The sequence below is a fragment of the Hippoglossus stenolepis genome, chromosome 24 (assembly GCF_022539355.2).
Source record: "Hippoglossus stenolepis isolate QCI-W04-F060 chromosome 24, HSTE1.2, whole genome shotgun sequence".
NCBI lineage: Eukaryota > Metazoa > Chordata > Actinopteri > Pleuronectiformes > Pleuronectidae > Hippoglossus > Hippoglossus stenolepis.
Window position 1 is genome coordinate 10,064,685 of NC_061506.1, and position 22,196 is coordinate 10,086,880.

At 41.4% G+C, this 22,196-nt stretch overlaps 1 protein-coding gene across 3 annotated transcripts in view; it reads left to right on the forward strand.

The window, feature by feature from the left end:
• The window catches only part of LOC118103516 (E3 ubiquitin-protein ligase Midline-1), a 57,214-nt gene that overhangs the window by 21,105 nt on the left and 13,913 nt on the right, over positions 1-22,196 (forward strand). For all 3 annotated transcript variants that reach the window (XM_035150551.2, XM_035150550.2, XM_035150552.2), the window contains exon 2: positions 8,701-9,488. In XM_035150551.2, the coding sequence (XP_035006442.1) occupies positions 8,769-9,488 (720 nt within the window). In that variant the 5' untranslated portion in view covers positions 8,701-8,768. The remainder of the gene's footprint in view (positions 1-8,700; positions 9,489-22,196) is intronic.

A 22,196-nucleotide genomic window follows, 5' to 3' on the forward strand; every position in this document is an offset into this window, starting at 1 on the left:
CCACAGTCATTGTCCACCGCCGATGTGATGCTACCGACTGAGATTAACTGGAGACATTCTGGTGAGTGATGGACCACAAGTGGGATTTCACTGTGAAGAAAAGCCAGAAAAGTGAAGTGCATCATGTTACTTTGAGTATCTGTTGCAGGACAGTGAATTCAATCAGTGCGGTGAGTTAATCAATCTACAGCAAGCATTAAGGGACAGGATACTAATTAAAAGGGAGAAACAGAAGTTTGGAAAAGGGGGAGGATATTTTTTCAGGAAAGGTAGGGTAGTCTAACTTTTGGTTTTGAGTTTCTTTCCTTCCACATCCTTACTTTATATTTTACTGTAAGCTTTCCTTGGCAATATGTTTAATACATCAAAGAATAACTTAAAGTTGGCCTTTGATTCATTAAATGTACATATATATATATATAAAAGTATATATCTAAGTGTATATTTCTACTTATATATTGAACCTTAACTTGAGTTCCACACTGTATTTGTTTTCTAACTGAAGAGTGGAAAATGAAATGTTAATAACCCTAAGGAGGGTTTTCCCCCTTGTTTTGCTCCTGCACAGCTAACCAGCTCGATAATTTCCGTTTTTTTTCTTCACTTGACCTTGACGTCACTGTGTGTTGAGTGTGTTGCTCTGTGTGTCAGTGTGTGTGTGTGGTGGTGTGAAGAGCATTCACCCCGTCGCAATATGTCCTTGACGACACCGGACTTGTTGTTTTTATGCCCTATAAACTCCAGCCCCTAAACATCACATCTAATTCAAATGCGGCAATGTGCCTGATCTGGGTCACACAAGCAAGATCCCAGACAGAGCCCCCACACACACACACACACACACACACACACACACACACACACACGACACACAGCCACACACACACACACACACACGCGGACGACTACCCGCAATCGCAAATGTCACCCTTTATCATTATCACTAATAGCCTCGGCATCCCGGACTACAACCAGCCAATCCTGTTAGGTGTGACTGACCGCTTTCTGAACATGAAAGGCTGTGATTGGTCACGGCCAGTGTGGTAGGAAGCGGATTAGGGATCAACATGGCAGGGTGTCTGGAATCAGACAAAGGCAGTATGTGTGTGTGTGTGTGTGTGTGTGGGTGTGTGTGTGTCAACAGTTAGTGTTGTTAACTTATTAACGACCCAGAGAGTGCAGCTTCACACTGGACAGGGTGAGGAGGAGGAAGATGGGGAGTTGGTAGGGGAGAGGAAACAAGAAGAAGAAGAGGAAGAAGAGGAGGAGGAGGATGAGGGAGGGATGTGAAAAGATGAGAGAGATTTGGAAACCTAATTCTCCTTTGAATTTGACATCTAAAGCTCTCAGCTGTTTTATCACTCAGCTCTAGGTTTGGGCATCAGCATCTCCACCCAAGAATTGTTTTCTGTCCTAATTGGACGCACAGCTCCTGCACCTGCACTCCAGCATATTGTGGACTATATGAGATGAATGTCCTCCAGCACAAGCACTGCAAGATTTATCATGTGCTTCCTGCAAGCAGTGGCCAAGACAAATATTTTGCCTGGAAGTGCTGTAATGCTGTCGTATAATATTTTGCCGAGGGGAAATGTCAGCACTCCTTAAGCATGGCTGCATCTTCACATACTGTGCAGCAGGGTGAACATATTCTTTCTGTAAAAATCAATTTACAGGGGAAATGTGCGGCGGCCTCGGCACGGAAAGCGCGACCCTGAAAAGACGACTTGTTCTCGCCGACTCCGCGAGGTCGAGGGTTAATCTGTCATCGTGCGCTATCCGCTGCTGCTGCTGCGAAAGCAGATTATGTTTTTTGTGAATGGCAAATCTCATAAGCAGTGGAGTTGATCTTTAAAATTCTGTGACAGATTCGAGTAAACACGGTGTCAGGAGGTTTTGATGTTGAAGAAACAGGGGAGTTTAAAAAAAAATGTACACACATACACACACCGGTAGAGAGTGGGTTCCATAATTCATAAATAAACGTCAATAATTTATTTCGTTTTTTCATAAAAATGTGAATAATAGAGCGTCGGGTCTTACTCTGCATGTCCCTATTGTGAAAGTCGGAGATGTTTGTGAGCAGGTTTAATCATGTGATACTAAAGATGTCTGATGTAACTGCAAAGAGCTGCAAATTGAAGCAGTAAAATGTACAAATTGAACTTGGCAAGCTACTGCGAAGAATTACCTGTGATGTTAGATCTGCTGGAGCTGTCGTCATATTTCAGACACGGTTTTGATTACGAATTTTGCACCAATGCCGTTTTTTTCTCCGACAAAACGTGTCATCATAAAAGGCTGACAGGCAGACGTTGTCGTATTTACCCTCAGCTGCAGTTGCTTTCTTTCAGCTCCTGTGAGTTAAGCGAGAATTGGAACAGCACAATCATACAGTGACACACACACACACACACACACACACACACACACACACACACACACACACACACACACACACACACACACACACACACACACACACACACACACACACACACACACACACACACACACACACACAGAGAGAGAGAGAGAGAGAAGAGAGTGATGATGATGATGATTATGTGAGCCAGGTCAATAGGGATGACCTACTTCTCAGTTCTACTCCGTGGACTGCCACAGCCGCTCACATCACCCACACAAATGTGTTTTTTTCTCTTTTTTTTGGCAGTGGAGAGTGGTTGGGGGGTTAAATAGCTTTTTTTTTTTTTTCCTGCTTACTAGAATTATTGTTGAGTGACTTCATGTCATGTCATTTACTGGGAGGGGATCTGGAAAGCCAATGGCTCCCGTCAGAGAAGCACAACTTTTTCAGCTCAATTTGTTGAGCGATAGCGTTGCTGAAATATTAATTTCGACGAAACGGAAATTAAATAAAAATTCCCCCCCGAAGCAAAATTTGAAGAGGACATAGTCCAGAGTTTTCACTGTCAAAATCATTAGAATGTGAAACTGAGTAGACCCACAATTATCCACAGAACAGCAGCATAAAGTGCAGCTCTGTGGATTTTGCAGGACTCACATTTTATTCCCCATTTCATAAAAAGAATAACATGATAGTTTTTTTGGTGCTCTTGTTGAATGAGTTATAGAAAATGGATGGAAAGAGCTCCCATGAAAATTTTAACAGCTTAAACTGTGAGTGGAAAAAAGCAACAACCTCCTTGGACCCGACGTTAATAAAAGATTTAGAAGTGGAGCGACAGACTAATGGGGGAGGGGGGAGGGGAGTCGCCCCTAATACAAACAGGAAGACAGATCAAAAGTCAGACGGGGATAATGTCATTCGTTAGTGGTTCTCATGGACTTAGGAGCCATTGCACATCCTTCAAATCATCAAAAGTGACGTTGGAGTTTGTGCTGACGCAGCTCTTAAAAAAAGGTTCAGTTGAAAAGGTTATTTTGTTGACATTCACGGATCAGAGACCATCCGGGAAGTTTTCTTTCCAAACAAAAACCACCAGGCATCCGAGAGCAACATCAGGGCAATGACATTTGTAACCATCAAAATAGAGACGCGGCATTTGACCCCTGTTACAGTCAGAGGCAGAGAAATAAGAATAGGCAGAGACAGAAAGAGAGGGAGGGATGGATTTGTCTGAAGGGATGAGGGGATGTACACACACCTGAATATATTGCTGTCTGTGTGGGGAATGTCACAGTGACTCCATGACGCAACGTTAAGAGGGTTACAAGCTGCAAGACGGAGTTGTTGTTTTATTTTCTGTCAACCTCTGATGCCGATGGGGGATAACACATTGCTGATACCGATATATTCTTATGTTTTTTTTTAAAAATATGGTAGTTAACAAACCCTTGTGACAAACAAAACATACCTGAGGTTCAATATTTTACAGTTTAACCATAAAACGTAAAATAATTTTGTTCATATCGGAATACATGCTGGTACCGATGTCAAACGCTCGTATCAGACGATTTTATTGGTCAGCAGATAAATTGGTGGGGCTTTAACCATTATGTATTTTTTCTAAATCACTTTTTTATAGATTTCAGTCACGTGTGAAGTGTTCTTGCACTTGATGCACGTGTACTCTGTCTTCCTGTCCATCTAAGGTCCACACACATGGCAGCGTTTCCTTTTGTTGCTACTGGCCGCAACCTAGAATGATGGGAATTCAGCTGGCTTGTCTTTCTGCTGCCGAACTGGTCTGTCGTCACTGTTATCAAAGCAGATAAACCTGGAAATAATCTGGACGTGTTCCAGATATATTGTTGCATCCCACAGGGATTCTGTGTATTCCCCTTTGGATCTGAAAACTCCAGCAAGGATAAGAACCCCAAAGTATGCACGTAAATGGGTTTGGTCCATCTCCTTCAACCTCTCCAAAAACATGCTGCCCCTCCAAATTAGGGTCCGGGATGAAAAGTTCAAACATGGTTGCCTCCTATCAGATTGGCAGCCTTGCAGGCTGGACATTCCTTGGGCAAAAGGACCATTCAGTTTCAGGGTTATTTGACATATTTCTCCACATGCTGCGGGGCTGGGCCTGTGGCTGGCAGTTTTTTTGTGGAGCTGACTGATGGTCGATCTCATCCTCCTCTTCAAACCGCCTGTCACACTCTGAATTGACAGAAATGTGATGCTCATATTCAGAAAACTCATCCTCTTCTTCCTCTTCCAAACCTCTCTCATGTGTTCGGGATTGTGGGAGCAGAGAGGTGAAGGTGCAGGCCCAGGGGGTCGGAGGAGGAGAGAAGGTACAGAGCATTAATGTGTAGGGGGGGTGTACAGTGTGCAGTCATTGAAAATATGTTCCTTTTTATTACAGGTTGGTTTTGGGTAAGGGTCATGTTTTGAGAAACTTGCAGCCATGTTTCAAGCCATTTCACAGTTTTAAGTGATGTGAAATGGACATTTTTACAGTTTACAGTAAACGATGGCAGCAGAAATCAATTTTTTTGTTCTATTTTATGGTAAACACCAAAAAAAGAAACATAACGTTTTGCTCACACGCAGCAGTTGCATGGAAAAGGAGGAGGAAGAGCACAGTGCTGGATTCCTCCCCTAGCTTTGTGTTGCCCCCCGCTGAAGAACATCGGTACTGACGCAGGAGATGAGCCTCTCGCACACGGTGGCAGCTCCGACAGTCATGATGCTCAGAGCGATGGTGGGAAAATAAACAACTTCGCTTGGATTTTTATCAATCCCCTCCCCCAGTGTTCTCCCCCACTCTGCAGCTGTCCTCTCTCCTTCCTCCCCTCAGTGACACCTCTGTCACCTCGGTGCATGGTTCAACAGTGTCACCTATGGTGTGCTGACAGGCATTTCACCTAGTCTAACCTGCCAATCTGGATTTGTGTGACCACGTGTACGCAGGAGCACGGGTTTAGGTCTGTGTGTTTGTCTTCTCCTGGATGTGGTGGAGTTATTCTCTTTCTTGTTTAGGGGCCTTCAGGTTTTCCCTCCTCTCCTGTCAGGCAGGAACCTGTCACAGCTCCATCACCGTCAAACTCCCCCAGCATCGTCAGCAACTTTATTTTTCTCTACTTTCTCAGCTTGGGTAAAATACTGTCTGCTGTTTGTATTATTCGGCTGACAGTTGTGTACAGGAATGGACTGCAGAGGAAATCAAGGTTGCACATTAAAGCATCACTGTGTAGCTTTTACTGAGCGACAGCGCACTCTGCAGCCCCATGTGATTAATTATGTTGCGCTCCGAGTGATTAAGTGGATTTCTTGCGGAGAAAACACAAGGCCCTGAAACTGAATGGTGGATATTACCCATGATCCCAGGCTTCCTGAACCAGAATAACTGCTGCTGTAACAAATCCACCATAGTCTGATTCGAATTTTTCATATTTTAAGATGTCCCTCGCTTAATACTGGAGAACAACGCTGGTCTTTAATGACTTCTGAGTCTTCTGGTGCATTTTTTGTTGTTGGGCCTCCAAAATCCAAAGTACTAATGTTAGAAAGAAACACTGCAAGTTATCTTTAAGTGTTTTAGTTATGCTTAATCAAAGTTAAAGCTTAATCAATGGTAAATCTGTGAGCAGAAAAAAGAAGGATTGTTCTGCCACTACTCCGATTTTAACATTATGTCTTGTAAATTGACCCTTGATTATGCAAAAACAGATTTGTGCAGCTTTTTAAATGACTTCAGCTTTGATTATTCATCTTTTCTGCTTTAAATACTGTGTTGGTGGTTCTTCTGCGTCTCTATATCATTATTATCCGACATGTTGACCAATGCAAAACAAGCATTTGCCTTGAGGTTACAGTGCATGCAGTCAAATATTTGTGGATTAAAGGATCATTTATAGACATATGATGGATTATGATGCTAACACACACACACAGACATGTGGCAATCTCCCTACTTTCAGTTCTTTCCCTCTCTTGCACAAACTTTTGAAACGGGATGATTTCACTGCGGAGCTGCTATCGTTGCTCTGCTCTTCGCTCACGCAACACGTGCTCATCTGGGGACACATCGTCCTGACCGACAGGCCAAAAGTAACACGACATCCTGTTCCCCTGACACCTCTCCCAGGTTTTACTGGACTGTCAACAAGCGTCAGTCTTCACCGGCTAAATATCTTTGGAAATACAAGCACCTGAGGGAGGCTCTGTGGTGACTATGTCTCTGGGAATGCAGTGTGAATGTGTGTGTGTGTCTCTCTGAGGATTTGTTGTGTTTACAGCCGCTCTCTAACACACACACACACACACACACCCATGTGATTTCATTTGAAGCTGCTGAATCACCTCCATCTCATTCAGTATTTATCCTCTCACTCTCTCTACAGTTTATCCTCGCGTGTGTTTCATCTCCCTCTCTTATATTGAAATAATAGATAATATTTAACTCACATCATTTTTATTTATGTCATCAAAAACTCCTCTGCGCTGCAAATCAATGTTATCTGCCTTGAAATATCACAGGCGATAAAAAGGGCTCGGGCTGCAGAGAGCTCAAGCGGGGACAGTTTATCTGCAGCAGTTTTCTTATTTTTAATCCAGCGATGAAAGGAAGCCATGCATAAAGACGGTTAGAGAATGAGTGGGAGGGATTTTCTGTTCGCGGTTCACTCTGATGCAGCCGAGCCTTAAAGCGCAGTAAACAGTGACATCTGCTGAAAACACTGCTCTGTCTCTACTGCCTCGGATATAAGCATTTATTTTCCTCTTTGACCTTTTCTGAAACTGAATTAATTGGAGGATTATTTGTAGTTTTATTTTCCATGTCTAGCTGATAATGTTCAAATAGCTTGAGAGAGAAAAAAACATATCTGTACTTTCTTTGTCGCTTTGCCATCAATTCATACAAAATTCCAAAAACTTGATTTGTGTGTTGTATTATCTTGAACAGCTTTGTGCTCATCTTATCTACATTTTTTTCTTTGCTTAGCCATTTTCTTCATCTTAAAACGATTGCATTTCTTTAAAGCGTTTGTTTAGGTTTCATCTAATCTTCAAAGAAAGAAATCCAAATTCACAGCCACAAACTAAGTGTTAGAGATTAAAAGTTAACTTTTGAACAAACTTAGATTTGAACACCATATTTTTTTCCAGCGAGTCTAATCACTCTAAACCATACTTTTCTCTAGGATATTTATTTGAGTATAACAACAATCTTTTTTTTTTTAGAAGCTGTTAAATATAGGATGACGACACAAGTAGATTGAGGTCATGGATGAAAGTGTAAAGTTACTTTTCTCAAAAGCTCTGTCCTTATTGAAAAGGCCCTGAAGAGTATCTACGACAAACGTCAGTGGGCTATTTGTAAAAAGCCGAACACAATTTAAACCTAATCCACCACTCCACGCAGGTGACTGCCCCGTTTTTAACTCGGCGACACACTAACAACACACAAGGTCAGATGGAAACCAAGAGTCAGCAGCAGTAAATGGACACGTGCACCTTACACCGACTGACCACAGCTGTGGCGGCAGCTGTCGACGCCACACGAGCGCTCGGGGATTTAAACAAAGTCTCAGTTGTATTCAAACGATTGCAACTGTATCCATCATGACACAGCTGCAGTGTTGCCTTATTCTGATAATGTTTTCATGACTGAATGAATAGGCAGACGGACTGATGATGATGATGTTGATGTGTGTTTTCGGTCACAGAAAATAGGCCCTTCATATTTTGTGGATCTTGAATATTAATATCAAGTGCGGCACTATGCATTGTGTGGGAGTCCTGGGCGGTTGTTCTCTGACGTCTACCTATTTATTATTTCATCATTTCACTGAAGATCTGCATCAATTTTCTCGTCTTCATCCTGCTGTGTTGTTTTGACAAGGCCAATAAGAAATGTTACTTCTGTGTGTCACATTCTCACTGCTGTTCCATATTCAGCTTTGTGTGCAGACAATTTAAAAGCCACATGCAGGTCGGGACAGTATCTTGTCAGTTGTTGTTAAAGGTCTTAATGTCTTATGATAAAACATGCTGAACTTTAAGTATTCTGTTTGACTCGTCTTTGAAAATATCAATTTCTCCCATTTTCAGTTTTCATGCAGACGGAGAAAATCCAGCACTTAACACTGCCAGTCTTTAAGTCCACCCAATGGTCTGCTCCATTAAGATATAAGCCCTCCCAAGAAAGCAGTGAGAAGTAAGCCGTTTCACACCATTTAATCACAAATCCCTGTGCTTTCTTTTTCCTTTTCCCCCTCTCTTTCTCCTCTTTTCCTTTCGCCTATCTCTCTGTGTCTGGCCTGCAGACAGCTGAGCAGCTCTTCTGGATTTCGCTGACACTGCGTCTGGTCCCGCCTGGCCTCCTCTGAGCAGGATGGACACTCTGGAGTCAGAGCTGACCTGTCCAATCTGTCTGGAGCTTTTTGAAGACCCACTTCTGCTCCCCTGCGCCCACAGCCTTTGCTTCGGCTGCGCCCACCGCATCTTAGTCTCCCACTGCGCCACCAACGAATCTGTTCAGAGCATCGGCGCCTTTCAGTGCCCTACCTGTAGATATGTTATTTCTCTGAGTCCTGAGCGTGGATTAGAAGGCCTTAAGAGAAACGTAACCCTGCAGAACATTATTGATCGAGTTCAGCGGGCTTCATCCTCAGCCGGGCTGCCTCTACCGCTGCCCGCGCCCCACAGCGGGCCCAACTCTCCCACCGAGGAGGGAAGCAACCGGTTGGCACTGGTCCCCATCAGCGCCGCCATGTCCAGCCCAGGCACGCCTCCTGAACCGGTCCAGTGCCAGTTCTGCGAGCAGGACCCCCCGCAGGACGCCGTCAAGACGTGCGTGACGTGCGAGGTGTCGTACTGCGAGGAATGCCTTCGAGCGACGCACCCCAACAAGAAGCCGTTCACGGGCCACCGGCTCATTGAGCCCATGCCGGACACCCACCTCAGGGGGCTCCAGTGTCTGGAGCACGATGAGGAGAAGGTGAACATGTACTGTGTCACTGACGATCAGCTCATCTGCTCGCTGTGCAAACTGGTCGGACGGCACAGGGACCACCAGGTGGCAGCACTAAGTGACCGCTATGAAAAACTCAAGGTAAGCACAGAAGTTTCGTTTTTTATAATTTCATCATTTGGCCTTGAATTCTGTAAACACACCCACTTTCTCCCATTAAAACCGAGTCAGATTAATTTTGAGGCCAGATAAGGTTCCGGGATTGAACCCATTCTTTATCTTACACACGCAGAATAATGAATTTTAAACTTTAATTTTGTTCCGCTCCGCAGTGTGATATTTCCTATTATCCTCACCCAGGTATCTAACTCAATTATCAAGTGAGATTTTTATCATCTCACGCTGACTTATTATCTCTCCTGAATAATTAAGCAATTAGCCTAATCACTACGCCGTGCCCGTGTGCCGGGAGGGTATTCGGAGGCATGTGCTCACGGTGAATACGGGGAGTGTCATTAGTGACGAGGCATGGCGTCTTCAATGAGGTTGAAGGTTAACGAGAGACAATTGCCTGCTGGGTGTAGGTGGGCTTAATTGAGCGTGGCTATGAAAATATGCTGGTAATGGCTGTAGAGGCAGTAAATGTGTGCATGTGTGTGTGTGTGTCTGTGTGTGTGGCGTATGTGTATGTTACCCCAGAGCGTGAGGGGAGGAAAATAATACCTGAAATGTCCACAGGATGCTGCTAACAATCTAATAATCAGCCCTTTTTTATAACAACTCTGACTTATATGTCTTACAGTAAAGTTGGGGAAACTTGTGAGATATTTAAAGCTAAATATACATAGTGTATTGAACAAATATTGTGATATAACACTTTGATCTTCATAGTAAAAAATATAAAATATTACATTTTAAATTGCATTTTTTAAAATACATTTTTTAAAAGATATACTAATACCAATAACTTCCTCATATGTATTATATATAGATATTATTCATATTCAATTCATATGTTTACATTGCAAAGTTGCTATTATCAATGTCTATTTTTATTGTGGGACTAATAAAGTATTATATTATCTTATCTTATCATAAACAGTTTCAGTAGGAGGATTAATCCCAGTGACAAGTAAATTGATTGTAATGGATAACATTTTCAATGTTTTAAATAATTTTAATAGTGATAGAAAATGTATCTTCAATTTATTTGATTATCAATTAATTGTTTGAACAATTTTCAAACAAAAATAGGTGTTTATCTTAAATTTCAGTCTAGTTTCTCAATAGCTTGGATTTTATGCTATTCTACATGTAAATGGAAAGTGTCTCTTGGACTGTCAGTTGCACAAAACAATATTTGTCCAGCAGATTTACTGAGGTGCAACTCGACCGTTTGGGTAAAAAAATATAAAATGTGCTGATTGTCTCACACATGAGTTTCACGTTACAGATATTCTCACGGAGCATGATGTGTTATTTGCTTAGGGAACATTTCCAGCAATAACGAACTCACTGAGAGTGCGCTTGCACCTTGTTAAATGAAATGCCACGGCGCGACTCCTATGAGAAACGAATGTTCGAAACACATGTTCAAGTGTGAAGGAGTTTGTAATACGTCCTCAGAGAAGAGGGATATAATGGAAGAAACTGACTCACAGGTATGGATACGGAAAGTCAAAAAAAAAAAAAGGTCCTGTTTCTGTTGTTACTGGAACATAAGTGCTCAATATGGAACTAGCAGCTGTATCATATTCTACTCCAGTAATTGGTGGTTTTATTTAACATTCAACTGAGCCAAAATGTGTTATTATAATCCTCAATTGCCACGGTTTTCTTTCTTTCTCCAAAGAATTTAAAAAACACCTTCTCACACATTGGTCATTATTCCCCTGGGGTCATCTTAAATCTAAATCTAGACACTAATGCACTGTCCCATCTATTACTACATGCCCTCTGCCGGTTGGCAACGTTTATTTTTCCGGCTTTAGATTGATGGGTCTTGACGTCCTTCATCTTCCCAGTTTGCTTCGTGTCTTTAAACCGTCTCACCTTGCGTGTTTCAGCACATTTAAGCAGAGAAGAATAATTAGCAAGGAAAGTTACAGGTCGGCGCATCGTCTAATTATCACGTCTCTGTTTCTAATTATCGTGCTTATCTCCTGCCCTCCCTCTCCCTCCATTCATCCGCAGAGACAACGCAGGATAGCGCGGGTCAGCATTTATCATACAGGCTAATTATAGAAATAACTAAGCAGGGGCAGATTTATTCCTGGTGTGTCATGCTCACAGGTTGCCACATATTACCTGATGTGTCTGCACAAAATATGTGAGACGCTCTTTTACTGCACAAACTAGAAATCCTTGTTTGTGCATTACTCATGCAGCACATGTGTTCCCACCCCAAGAAACGTCCTTGAGGGTCGCATGAGAGGCTGAACATGCGAAGCCCAGGTGCAGGTAGCGTGTGCTTTACACTTCGTTAAACTCCATAGGTTTGAATTGTAATTGAGTGCCTGGGGATTTTGTGCACACGCAGCTGAACATAAAGAAGCTGGAAGAAAATATGTGATTATTCTGCAATACTCAAAATGATTAGAGATGCATTAAGAGCACTCAGAGGATGCAAAGTAAATAACACCTTTCCTCCCCTCTGGCAACTTTGGTTTCTTTTAACCTTGACTGACTAACACTGCAGGGAAATGTCAAAATTCACAGCAAGCTATCAGGCGTGTTGATATTGTTATCTTCGCATGTGAATAAGAAAAACTGAAAAACCCTATGTCTTCAGGGTCAGAAGATGCTCGGGGAAAAAAAACAGGAGCCAGAATGAATGAACCATGTGCTGCTCTTTGACCTAAGTCACAATACTCTGAGGGTGTTTCGAGCAGATGGGTAAACAAAGCTCATATGACTGCTTCATTAACCTTTCTACCACACACACACACATACATGGGCATCCATACACTAATCTGAGGACGGACACACAGAACCTCCTGTCTCACACACAGAAAACACAAATGGTAGAGGGGATTTGACCACCTGTTCCACCACATTCGCCAGCCGGCTGACACACGACATGAGTTAGATATAAACTGCGGGTTCGTACCCCACTAGCCCCGATGACCCTCACAGACCCACAGTACAGCACTATACGGGAAAGGAACATATGCAGCATGTGACTTTTTGATATTTAAAAGGGAAATGTCAAGACTACATACGGTGCTATTTTAAGGATTTGGCACAGTAATGTCAGCCTAGCATTTGTTTCAGATATTTGCAATCCAAGAATCCAAATGATATCTGTAAATGTAGGACTTAGAGAAGAAGACTAGAATAGAATAGAATAAAATAGAATACAAAACCTGCATTGTCATTACACATGAGAAAGCAGTACAACAATTTTAGAGGTGCTTCTTCTGAAATCATTGCAAATGTATTAAAGAAATTGACACAACCCAGAACCAACACTGTAAAATAAAAGAGTGGTTTCCTATTAGTTACTGCACAGAACAGATATCAAACTAAAAATTATGGATATAATTCACAGCTGAATTTGTGATGAATAGTAAATATATGATACAATTAATTCACAGTTAGTAAAAATTACTTTCCTCGTAGATTAATTGATTGATTAAGTGGTCCATATGTTAAAATGAAATGTCTAAGAATGTCTATTAGTTTCCTAATGCCTAAGTTTATATTAAATGTGTGATCAATACTTACAGATACAATTTTTTTTGTTAATTTTCATATAAACTTAAGGAAATTAGATTAATTATCAATATATTTGACTGTATTTGTCATGCCAATTTCTCTTGTTTAAAAAACACAAAGGACCACAGAGCTGTTTCACGAATATGAATTCATTTTCAGGATGAAAAGCTGACTTTAAATTATACATTAAACATCTATAAGATTTCACCTAACTCCATTAAATATTCGCTCTTTTCTGTATCTTCAGTTACAGTGAGGCTTTAACAGTTCTCTGCCTCGGGCTGAATTCTGTTTCTGAGTTAGCCGAGTTCTGTACATGTTAATGTCGCTCCATTTTAATTCATTTCAGGAAACACATTTTCCTTTTTTTAATCTGCTTCGTGCCACACATTAAGTAAGAGCACGCAGTAAAAACACACGCTGCAAACAACTCTTGACAACAGTCATGTTTAATTATGATTATGCAACACAAGCCCCATGTTAACAATTAATGTAGTTTTATAGCCGTTGGACAAAGAACAAATGTGTCAGTTTTAATTGAAATAATCCACCAGTTTAAATAATTGAACATAATGTAACTTTTTTTCTGAATTAAGATCTAAGATGCAGGATTTTGTGACATTTTTTGACTTGTTATAGAAACAGGGAAGGAGATAAATTGAGGTCGCGATCTGAGCTAATTACCACGGGAAAGAACCCGACTGCCATGCAATATTCATGCACAACAACACATTATAATTTTTCATTCATGAAGACAGAAAACTTTAAGGGAACTTAACAGAGGAGGAGCTGCAAAGGCACGGAAGCCTCAGTGTCAGGTAAAACTAGGGTTGAATTTGAAATACTTAACATATTACAAGATTTCCTCTTTCACTCAGATTTGATGGTTGACACTGTATTGGTCATATTTTCCACATCATTTCATGCATCTCACTTTTTTTGCTTTGGTCTGCTGGAATTTGAGATATCCCCACTTGGCCCAGGAGGGGGAAAAAACAGAAAAGAAGAAGAATATCAGATGATTGGAATAGTTTCCTTTTTTCCGTGGCAGTGGTGGTGAGTCTGATAAGAGCCATGGAGGTTATTGTGGGAACACCCATCCTTTTTCAGAGATAAAATTACCCCCGTCACAGGAAATTGACGGAGAAGGCGGCTGGAAATGGCTTTTAAAGTCCTTGGCTCTGGGTCTGAGGAGAAAGAACCTTGAGGATAAAAGATGGGAGCCACCGAGTGAGTGTATGTGAGTGTGTGTGTCAGCCACAGGGTTTCATCCACAGGGTTTGTCATGTTTATGCAGTAATCCATTTGCTTTAATCAACTGTCCTTTGGTGTTGAAACAACATACTTTTGGGTTGTTAAGTACCAACGTGTGCGATAAAACATGACCAGACACCAACAATGGTTTGATTCACAGCCTCGCGGATAAGCACAATATTTACCTTTTATGTCCTCCGGCAGCCTCATTCATCACTTATATTATGAATACACTTATTCCCTCACTTTCTCCATCAATATTGGCCAGGCCGTTAAAAATTTGATCCTTGACTATGTCAATCTTAACTTAAAGTGAATAATTAAAGTGCAACGCCAACTAAATATATAGTTTTTCCAAACTCAAGTAGTGACGAACAAGTTGACTTAGACTTCGGTTGGTTGAATACACTGTGACATCACATCCATCAATGCTAATCAGAGGCTCTCCATAGATGTTCTGGACACTTAGAGCTGTAGACACGAATCTAACATATTGTTGTCTTGAAGGTAATAAGGCACAATGGTAAACAGAAATTTATAAATAGATCCAGCACATATGGAGCAATGTTTTGTGAACAGTGTCACTGTTCAATGAACAAACAATGAGAGTAAAACAATGGAACATCAGTAGAGAAAATGGAAGCCAGGCAGAAACGTGCTGTCAATGCTACATGAATGTGAAAACCTCATATTTACATACTATTACATATAGTTATAATAATAATAATATACATTATGCATGTACAGTATATACATATAAGAGGCTGTATCACCAACCAGGGGAAGAAGACGACCACCCCACAGGTCTACTCTATTTTCTATCTAAACATATTTGATTATCTATATAATATTAATATATATTTACATAATTGTAATTGGTCAAAACTTTAAAGTCAAACTCCTCAGACTTTGATAACATCAAAGCCCTAGATCAATGCCAAGTGCCAATATCCAAGGACTCAAGATCAAAGGTCACCCTGCCCAGTGCCCAGTGATCTAAGATGCCACCCACCAGTAAACCAGACAAACAAGAAGGAGAAGAGGAAGAGTTCGCCATGGATGAAAACAAAACCAAGCCAAAGACGATGGATTCTCAGATTCCAGTGATCAACTTGGAAACTATTCGACCCGTGATTGAACCCATCTTAGCAAGATTGACGGAACAGCAGTGGGAGCTATTAAAAACAAGTGCGCCTGATTATGGCACTAAAGTGCTGTCTGCGGTGCTGGTTTTAGATTTAACAACAGCCATCACAAAAGTCTTCTCAAAGTCTCCGGACCAACGTGCTTTCCTGTCTGAGAGGGTTGTCCAGCACGCTTTGGGCGACCTACTCACACAGAGCTTTGGGCAGGTTCTGGCCGTTAAGAACCAAGCGAGGTGTGCCAACTCCAAAAAACTCAAAGATATGATTGGGAAAGAGATTGCAAACAGTTTCAACTCTATCCCCAACACTGGAAAGTGGCTTCCGAATCCCTTACTGCATTACGTCACTCCCCCGGCGGAACTCAACAAGATGGTTACCCTCGTCTGTGAAATGTTGATATCTTTCGCGCCTGAGAGGACAATTTTTTGCAAACCTCAGCAGAAGAGAAGCCAGACTACAGTAGAAGACAGCACCAGTGTCACTAGTGTCCAGAGATTAACTGGACGGGCGTGGAGTCAACTCACAACGCCCCTTTTGGACAATGTGCCAGTAATCAGAGAGTTGACAACGTCTCAGTCACGTGCATACTTGGCTTTTGGCACATGGAGCGGAGTGACTACTTTCCAGGCACTGATGGGATGGTGGCTGAAGACACAGTCTAAAATCCACACTCTCAAGGTGGAGGAAGATGTGGACAAATACTACAGGGAGTTAAATGAAGATGGCGGAGCACAGCAGGCAGAGGAAAAGAAAAAATCTTCTGTCCGGTCAGACGTGATGGATCTCGTCTTTAAGCTTATGAGAAATGCATCCATTGTGCCGCATGTCCGCTCAGTGTCCATCATTCAGCATTTGTTTGAAATGACATGGGCTGAACTCAGACACATAGACATCCCCCGCAAAAAATGTAAAAGGGTCTTTAAGGCACTGTACAAGCAACTGTGTCAGAAAATGGGCTCTGCAGACCATGTTCTGTTCTGCATGATTCTGAGGGATACAAAGCTCGAGCAATTGTTTGTCTCCTCACTCATGAAGCACCTGAAAGGACAGAATCCCAACAGATTCTTCTCCAGAATCCGCAATCTCCTGAAGTCGGAAGAGGGTTTGATTCCAAGTTCCGAGCCTTCATAAGTGCGACTGTTGTCTATTGATGTGGGTTTTTGTTTGTGTGACCTGGTTGTAAAGGTAAATAGAAATGTAAGTAAACAAAATAAATAATTCAACTTGGACTGAAATTCTGCTGTGTTCTTTTGCAGCAGTGTTTGCTCATGTGAGAATCACCTGCATCAGCATTCAAATTGTTGTCATTAAGTGTTACGGCTTAATTTATGAGCCTATAAGCACATGCGAAACTCTGCCATCCATACAACTCAACACAAGTCCATTTTGGTGGGGGAGTAGTTTCGGAACGGGGACCTTCAATGTTGATATTGGCAGATTCAAGTTTTTTTTATGTTGACTTAACTGTACGAGAGATATTGTTTAAGCTACTAATTGTGGTTCAGTGATGTTTACATTGACAAGTTGTTGAATTGAGGTTCGTAAAGTCAGACACAAATAGGCCTATAACTACTTCTGCAGAAACAAAGTCTTGTTAATTGTTTTCTCACTGTTAAATGCACAAATATAAATAATAATAATCCATGTACTGACCTTCCTTTTCATCAAAGACTGTAACAGACAAGGCTCTAAGAGATCTACTTCTTATATTAGAATATTTTATACACAGTTACTGTTACAGATAGTTCTGAAATATCTTCTCCTGAACCGGTATTTGACTTTTCAATTTCACAAATATTTGCATAACAACATATTGAGAGTTAATATGACTATGAATGCAAAAGTATACTGTAAAATGTATTTATTTGATTACTAGTTTATTAACTACATAATTTATATGAATTAATATTATATATTCTCTTTGTACTACTCTGGGCCAGAGCCTAGGCCACAACAGTAAAACACAAGCAAAACAATAGCTCAACGTTCATTTCCTCTCTTAGCCAATCCCAGAGCCTCTCGTTGACACAGATCCCTCTCATTGGTAGCTGACATGCTTGATGAACAGCAGTAACAGTCCTTTTCTTCAACCATCTCTACATTTTAACATAGTAATCATGTACACATCACAAAAGTAAGCCCAGTCCAATACAATATAAATAAAGAGGTTTAGTTAGTGTTTTATAAAAGCTTTCATAAAAAGACAATTTCAAGAAGAGATTTAAAAGAAGCTTTAGAGAATCAGGAGCAAATGCTAGAATGTGGGTAGTCTTTGTTACAAGGTGAGGACCTGGGAGTAATAAGAATAAGTCCTTTATTAGTCCCACAATGGGGAAATTTGCAATGTTACAGCAGCAAAAAGACATCAAATAGGTAGAATGCAGTACATGGGTGAAGAAATATAAAGAAGTATATAGAAATATAGAAAAAATACATAGAAAATATAAATGTACCGGTGTACTGGTGACCAAATAACCGTGGTCGAGAAGCAAACGCACCAGGTCAATAAGTCTGAAAGGTATTTTAAGAATAAAGCCATTTAAGAACTTAAAAGTGAGCAATAGAATTTAGTTCAAAATGTTCCACTTTCCTCATCAAATCAGATTCAGATGTTTGGGGGCCAGTCAAGTCACGTACAAAAGGCTTTTGGAGTTGTTTTTTCGACGTGTGGTCCATTTTTTAACGTAAAAATATAGATTCTATTGTTGGCAGCTTTAAAAAACCTAATTCCTCGACTCCACATTTCTGGAGGCGCGCTGTGCTCCTATATACGCAGCCACAAACCATTACAAAAAACAAACTGGAAGTTATGTCTTTAACTTTTCTATATGAACTGAGGTGAACCGTCACTTTCTGGATATATTGGTTTTTTACAAGCTGATGAGGATCCCCTGAATGCACTGTCAGTCTTGGTTTCTCTGAAGCTAAACCACCTTCTATAGTCCTCTGAAAAGAAAACAACCGAGCCCGTCTCAAAAGAAAACTCTCTCTCTCTCTAAATGAAAGCCATTACTTTAGAATTTACAGTGTACTTTGCAGCAGTGTCTACTTTCTTGCAGTCTGTACTGAGCGTTCCCTTTGCTTGAGGCCTCCATTGTCTCTCAAACACAATCACACGCACTCCATCCTCTCCCAATTCCCTCCCCCCCGGTGCAGTGTCCCTCCCCTGTTGTGTTATCGTTTCTCTTTCCCTCCGCTGTGCTTTGCTTCTGACTCCTTGTTTCTGCAGCGGTCGTCTGATTGTGTTTTTCAGACACACACAAACATCGTTTCCAATTTACAGAGGGGAAAAACTCTGTGTTGAGCAAAGACACCGGCGCCGTCCATCAAATACACACCGCCCGACGCAACGATGACTCAGCATTGAGACATAAACACAACAGTGTGGATGAATTTGGACACACTGTAAAGCACAGTAAACAAATAAATGATGAATCCTCTCTTTGTCCGTCTCACTCTTGCTGCTTTAATTTATATCTTGCTGCTCGGCTGTGCACCTTTGTTCTCTCACACAAGATTCTGACTTCAGCTGTGTGACTAAGGTTTCACTCTCACAGACACACACGCACATTTACACTTGTGTATATATAGGCAACGAGGTAAAGAACGGAGTGCAATGCTGTCGGTTGAGCGACAATTCCTGTGAGCACAATCCTGCTTAGTGTCACAGCATATCTTGAAAAGAAGCAGCTCATCTGAAGTTCAGCTGCCTACTTGTACCTATGTGTGTGTGAGTTTGTGTGTGTGTGTGTGTATGTGTGTGAGATCCCCTAGCTTATTAGCACTGCTTCGAGGTGATTTTATCCAGTCTAATATGTACAATAAGGTGGAAAATATCAACAAGGGTGGGGGGGATGAACATGATTTTGTAGTGTGGAATATGGAGCCACGCAACTTTTATTTTTAAGCCGAAAAAGACAGCGTTAGCCGATGAAACATTATGCAAAGTTGGGTTTCAAAGAGCGGATTCTTGTTGGGTGATCTAAGGAGAAGCTGTGCGAGGATCTGAGTCTGCTGCAGCACAACAGCCTCCCACTGATTAAGAGCAGATGCTGTGGAGGGAGCCATCTTTCCTTTGAAAAGAAAAACACACGCACACAAACACAGAGTCAAAAACTGGCTTTGACTCCGTGAGCTAATCACACTTTGCAAAACAAATCTTATTTTTAGAAGTGTATTTACATTTCAAGTGGCCTCACAACACGGCTCCTCTCTGAGGAGAGTTTTCTCTGTGTAGGTTTAATTCCCTTTTTTGGACATTTGAAGAGAATGCAGCTCCCAAACTTAACTAAAACAAAGACAAGACACCGCATGACTCCTATTTCAGCCCTGCTTCGCTCGCTTCCCCATTTTATTTATGATACATTTTAAGATTTTATATCTCTAAAGACTCTTTAACGTCAGTCTCCAAATTACTCTGCTGCTCTCAACCTTAACATCCTTCAGATAAGAAGCTGATGACTCATCCTGTCTTTAGGTTGAAGGCTTTATGTTTTATACGCTGTACATCTTATTACTTTATTTAATGACTTAACATTTTCAACTGGAGCTAATTTTATCTTCTTTATTTTATGTTGGTTCACGGGGGGGCTTGATCCAGCTAAACTCAGGTTACGGCCTCTCATGCAATATATGGACAAGGCTGAAGTGACCTTTGCCCTTTGAAACAATGCGTACACTATACAGCAGTGTACACATTGGTGCATTTTTTAAATAACTTACTTATTATAACCTACCATCATAACAGGATGATGATGGTGCTTTTATGAAGTTACGCTGTCTTGGAATGGCGCAACTTTCTAAAGTTGAATTCAATTGGAGGGGATTTGAAACTATCCTGATTTCTACAGTGGTAACCAAAGTTTGAAAATAATTAAGTAAGAAAACATCACAATCAATACTGTAAGAGGGCAATTCAAATATAACATAACATTGAGGCCTGTTAATTAATATGTAATATGATATAAAGTCTTCTTTCTCTTGTTGGGTTGTCACATAATATTTTGCTGTTATAAACACATTTCTATTTTTCTCTTTTCCCGCATTTCTTATTTGTCTTCTTTGTGTCCTGCGACTTTATGGAGGGGGATCATGGGGAGCCAATCACAATGAAAAGTTAGATATGTAAAATCCTAATCCACAGGATAAATTGCCAATAAAGGTAGAGAAGTAAAAATACAAGAAATTGCTTATGTAGCATGTAAGTCCAATGTATTGTTCTAAATAAGGTTTGCATCCATACAGCTCGACACCATCTGAATCCAGTGGCTGACTGTATATCTAAAGACTCATCAAATCAAAATGGCTCAGCTCAGTTGGTCCAAAGCAGAGATTAATTCTAAACATACACACTGTTAGAAAATCAAGCCTGGGGCTGGCATCAGGAAAGAGAGATAGAGAGGAGGGGGAGAGAGAGAGAGAGAGAGAGAGAGAGAGTGCAGATAAAAACAAGTAGGATGGACAGGTGATCAATCTGACAGCAGCTCAGATCCCAACCAGTGATACTAGCTGGCAACATGGGCTCAGTAGATATGGGTTAACCATGCCCCCCCCACACACACACAGAGAGACTGACAGCAGGTTTCATTTGTTTAAACCCCTGACCTGGTGCTCCGTTGTGTACTTGTCGCAGTGTATTTATGAGCATGTAGACATGTAAAGTTTGTATGTTGGTATGCAGATATAATTGCAAATGTTGTGTTCTCTTTTCATTCACGAATGCATGCATCGTGCTGCACACACCGGCCTGCACGTGATGCTGACTTGCTGTTGTGATTCTTGTCCTCATCATCATCCTGTAAGAGGTTTAGTTTATTTTTATCTCCGCGGATGATAATACGATGACAGCGTCATATTCCTCTCACTCCGAGCAGACCTTTATGCTGCTTTTGTGTGTCGTTGCCGTATTAAGGCCATCCATTAAGCCCCCCAGTGCCACCACACACACACACACACACACACACACACACACACACACACACACACACACACACACACACACACACACACACACACACACACACACACACACACACACACACACACACACACACACACACACACACACACACAAACAAATCCCACCATCTCTATCTCTGTTTACTGTTGTTGGATATTCAATATTCCTTCTGGGGTGACTCCTTGTTAATCTGCAGCACAACAAACAAACATGGTTTTGTTTACCCTGCCGCTGCTAAAAAGTGGTTGCAGGTTAAGTACAGTTAGCTTATCTCGATAGTTGGCTTTCTTAATTTTAAGTGAAGCAGCTTGAAATTGCATTTTAAAAGGATTAATCCAAATGCAAAACCAATTCGTATACCTGTGTCCCCGCCAAACTATCTTTGACATCGTGACGCCCCGGCCCCGCCGCTCCACCATTTTTGAGACAAATATCAGCGTTCAGCAAGTCTGAGCTTAAATTTCATCTGGAATACGGTTTTGAGCGGGACAGTGGAGACGTCGTGCCATCAGAGCGGCTTAAGCACGCTCGGTTTGGCAATAATATGATGGTCTTAGAAATAAAAGAGACAGCTTGTGCCTGAGCGGATGAGGGGGGAAAAAAGGGGGGAAAAAGGGGAGGGAAGGAAAAGGAAGACAGGGAGGAGCGTTATGGGACAGAGCTGACGTGCTGTCACCTGTTTGCCGGTTCGTTAGCCAAGAGCGCTGCTGCATGCTCTTGTAGGGAAAAGCTTTTGATGCCTAATTTGCCGCTTGGCCGGGTTTGCGCATGGCT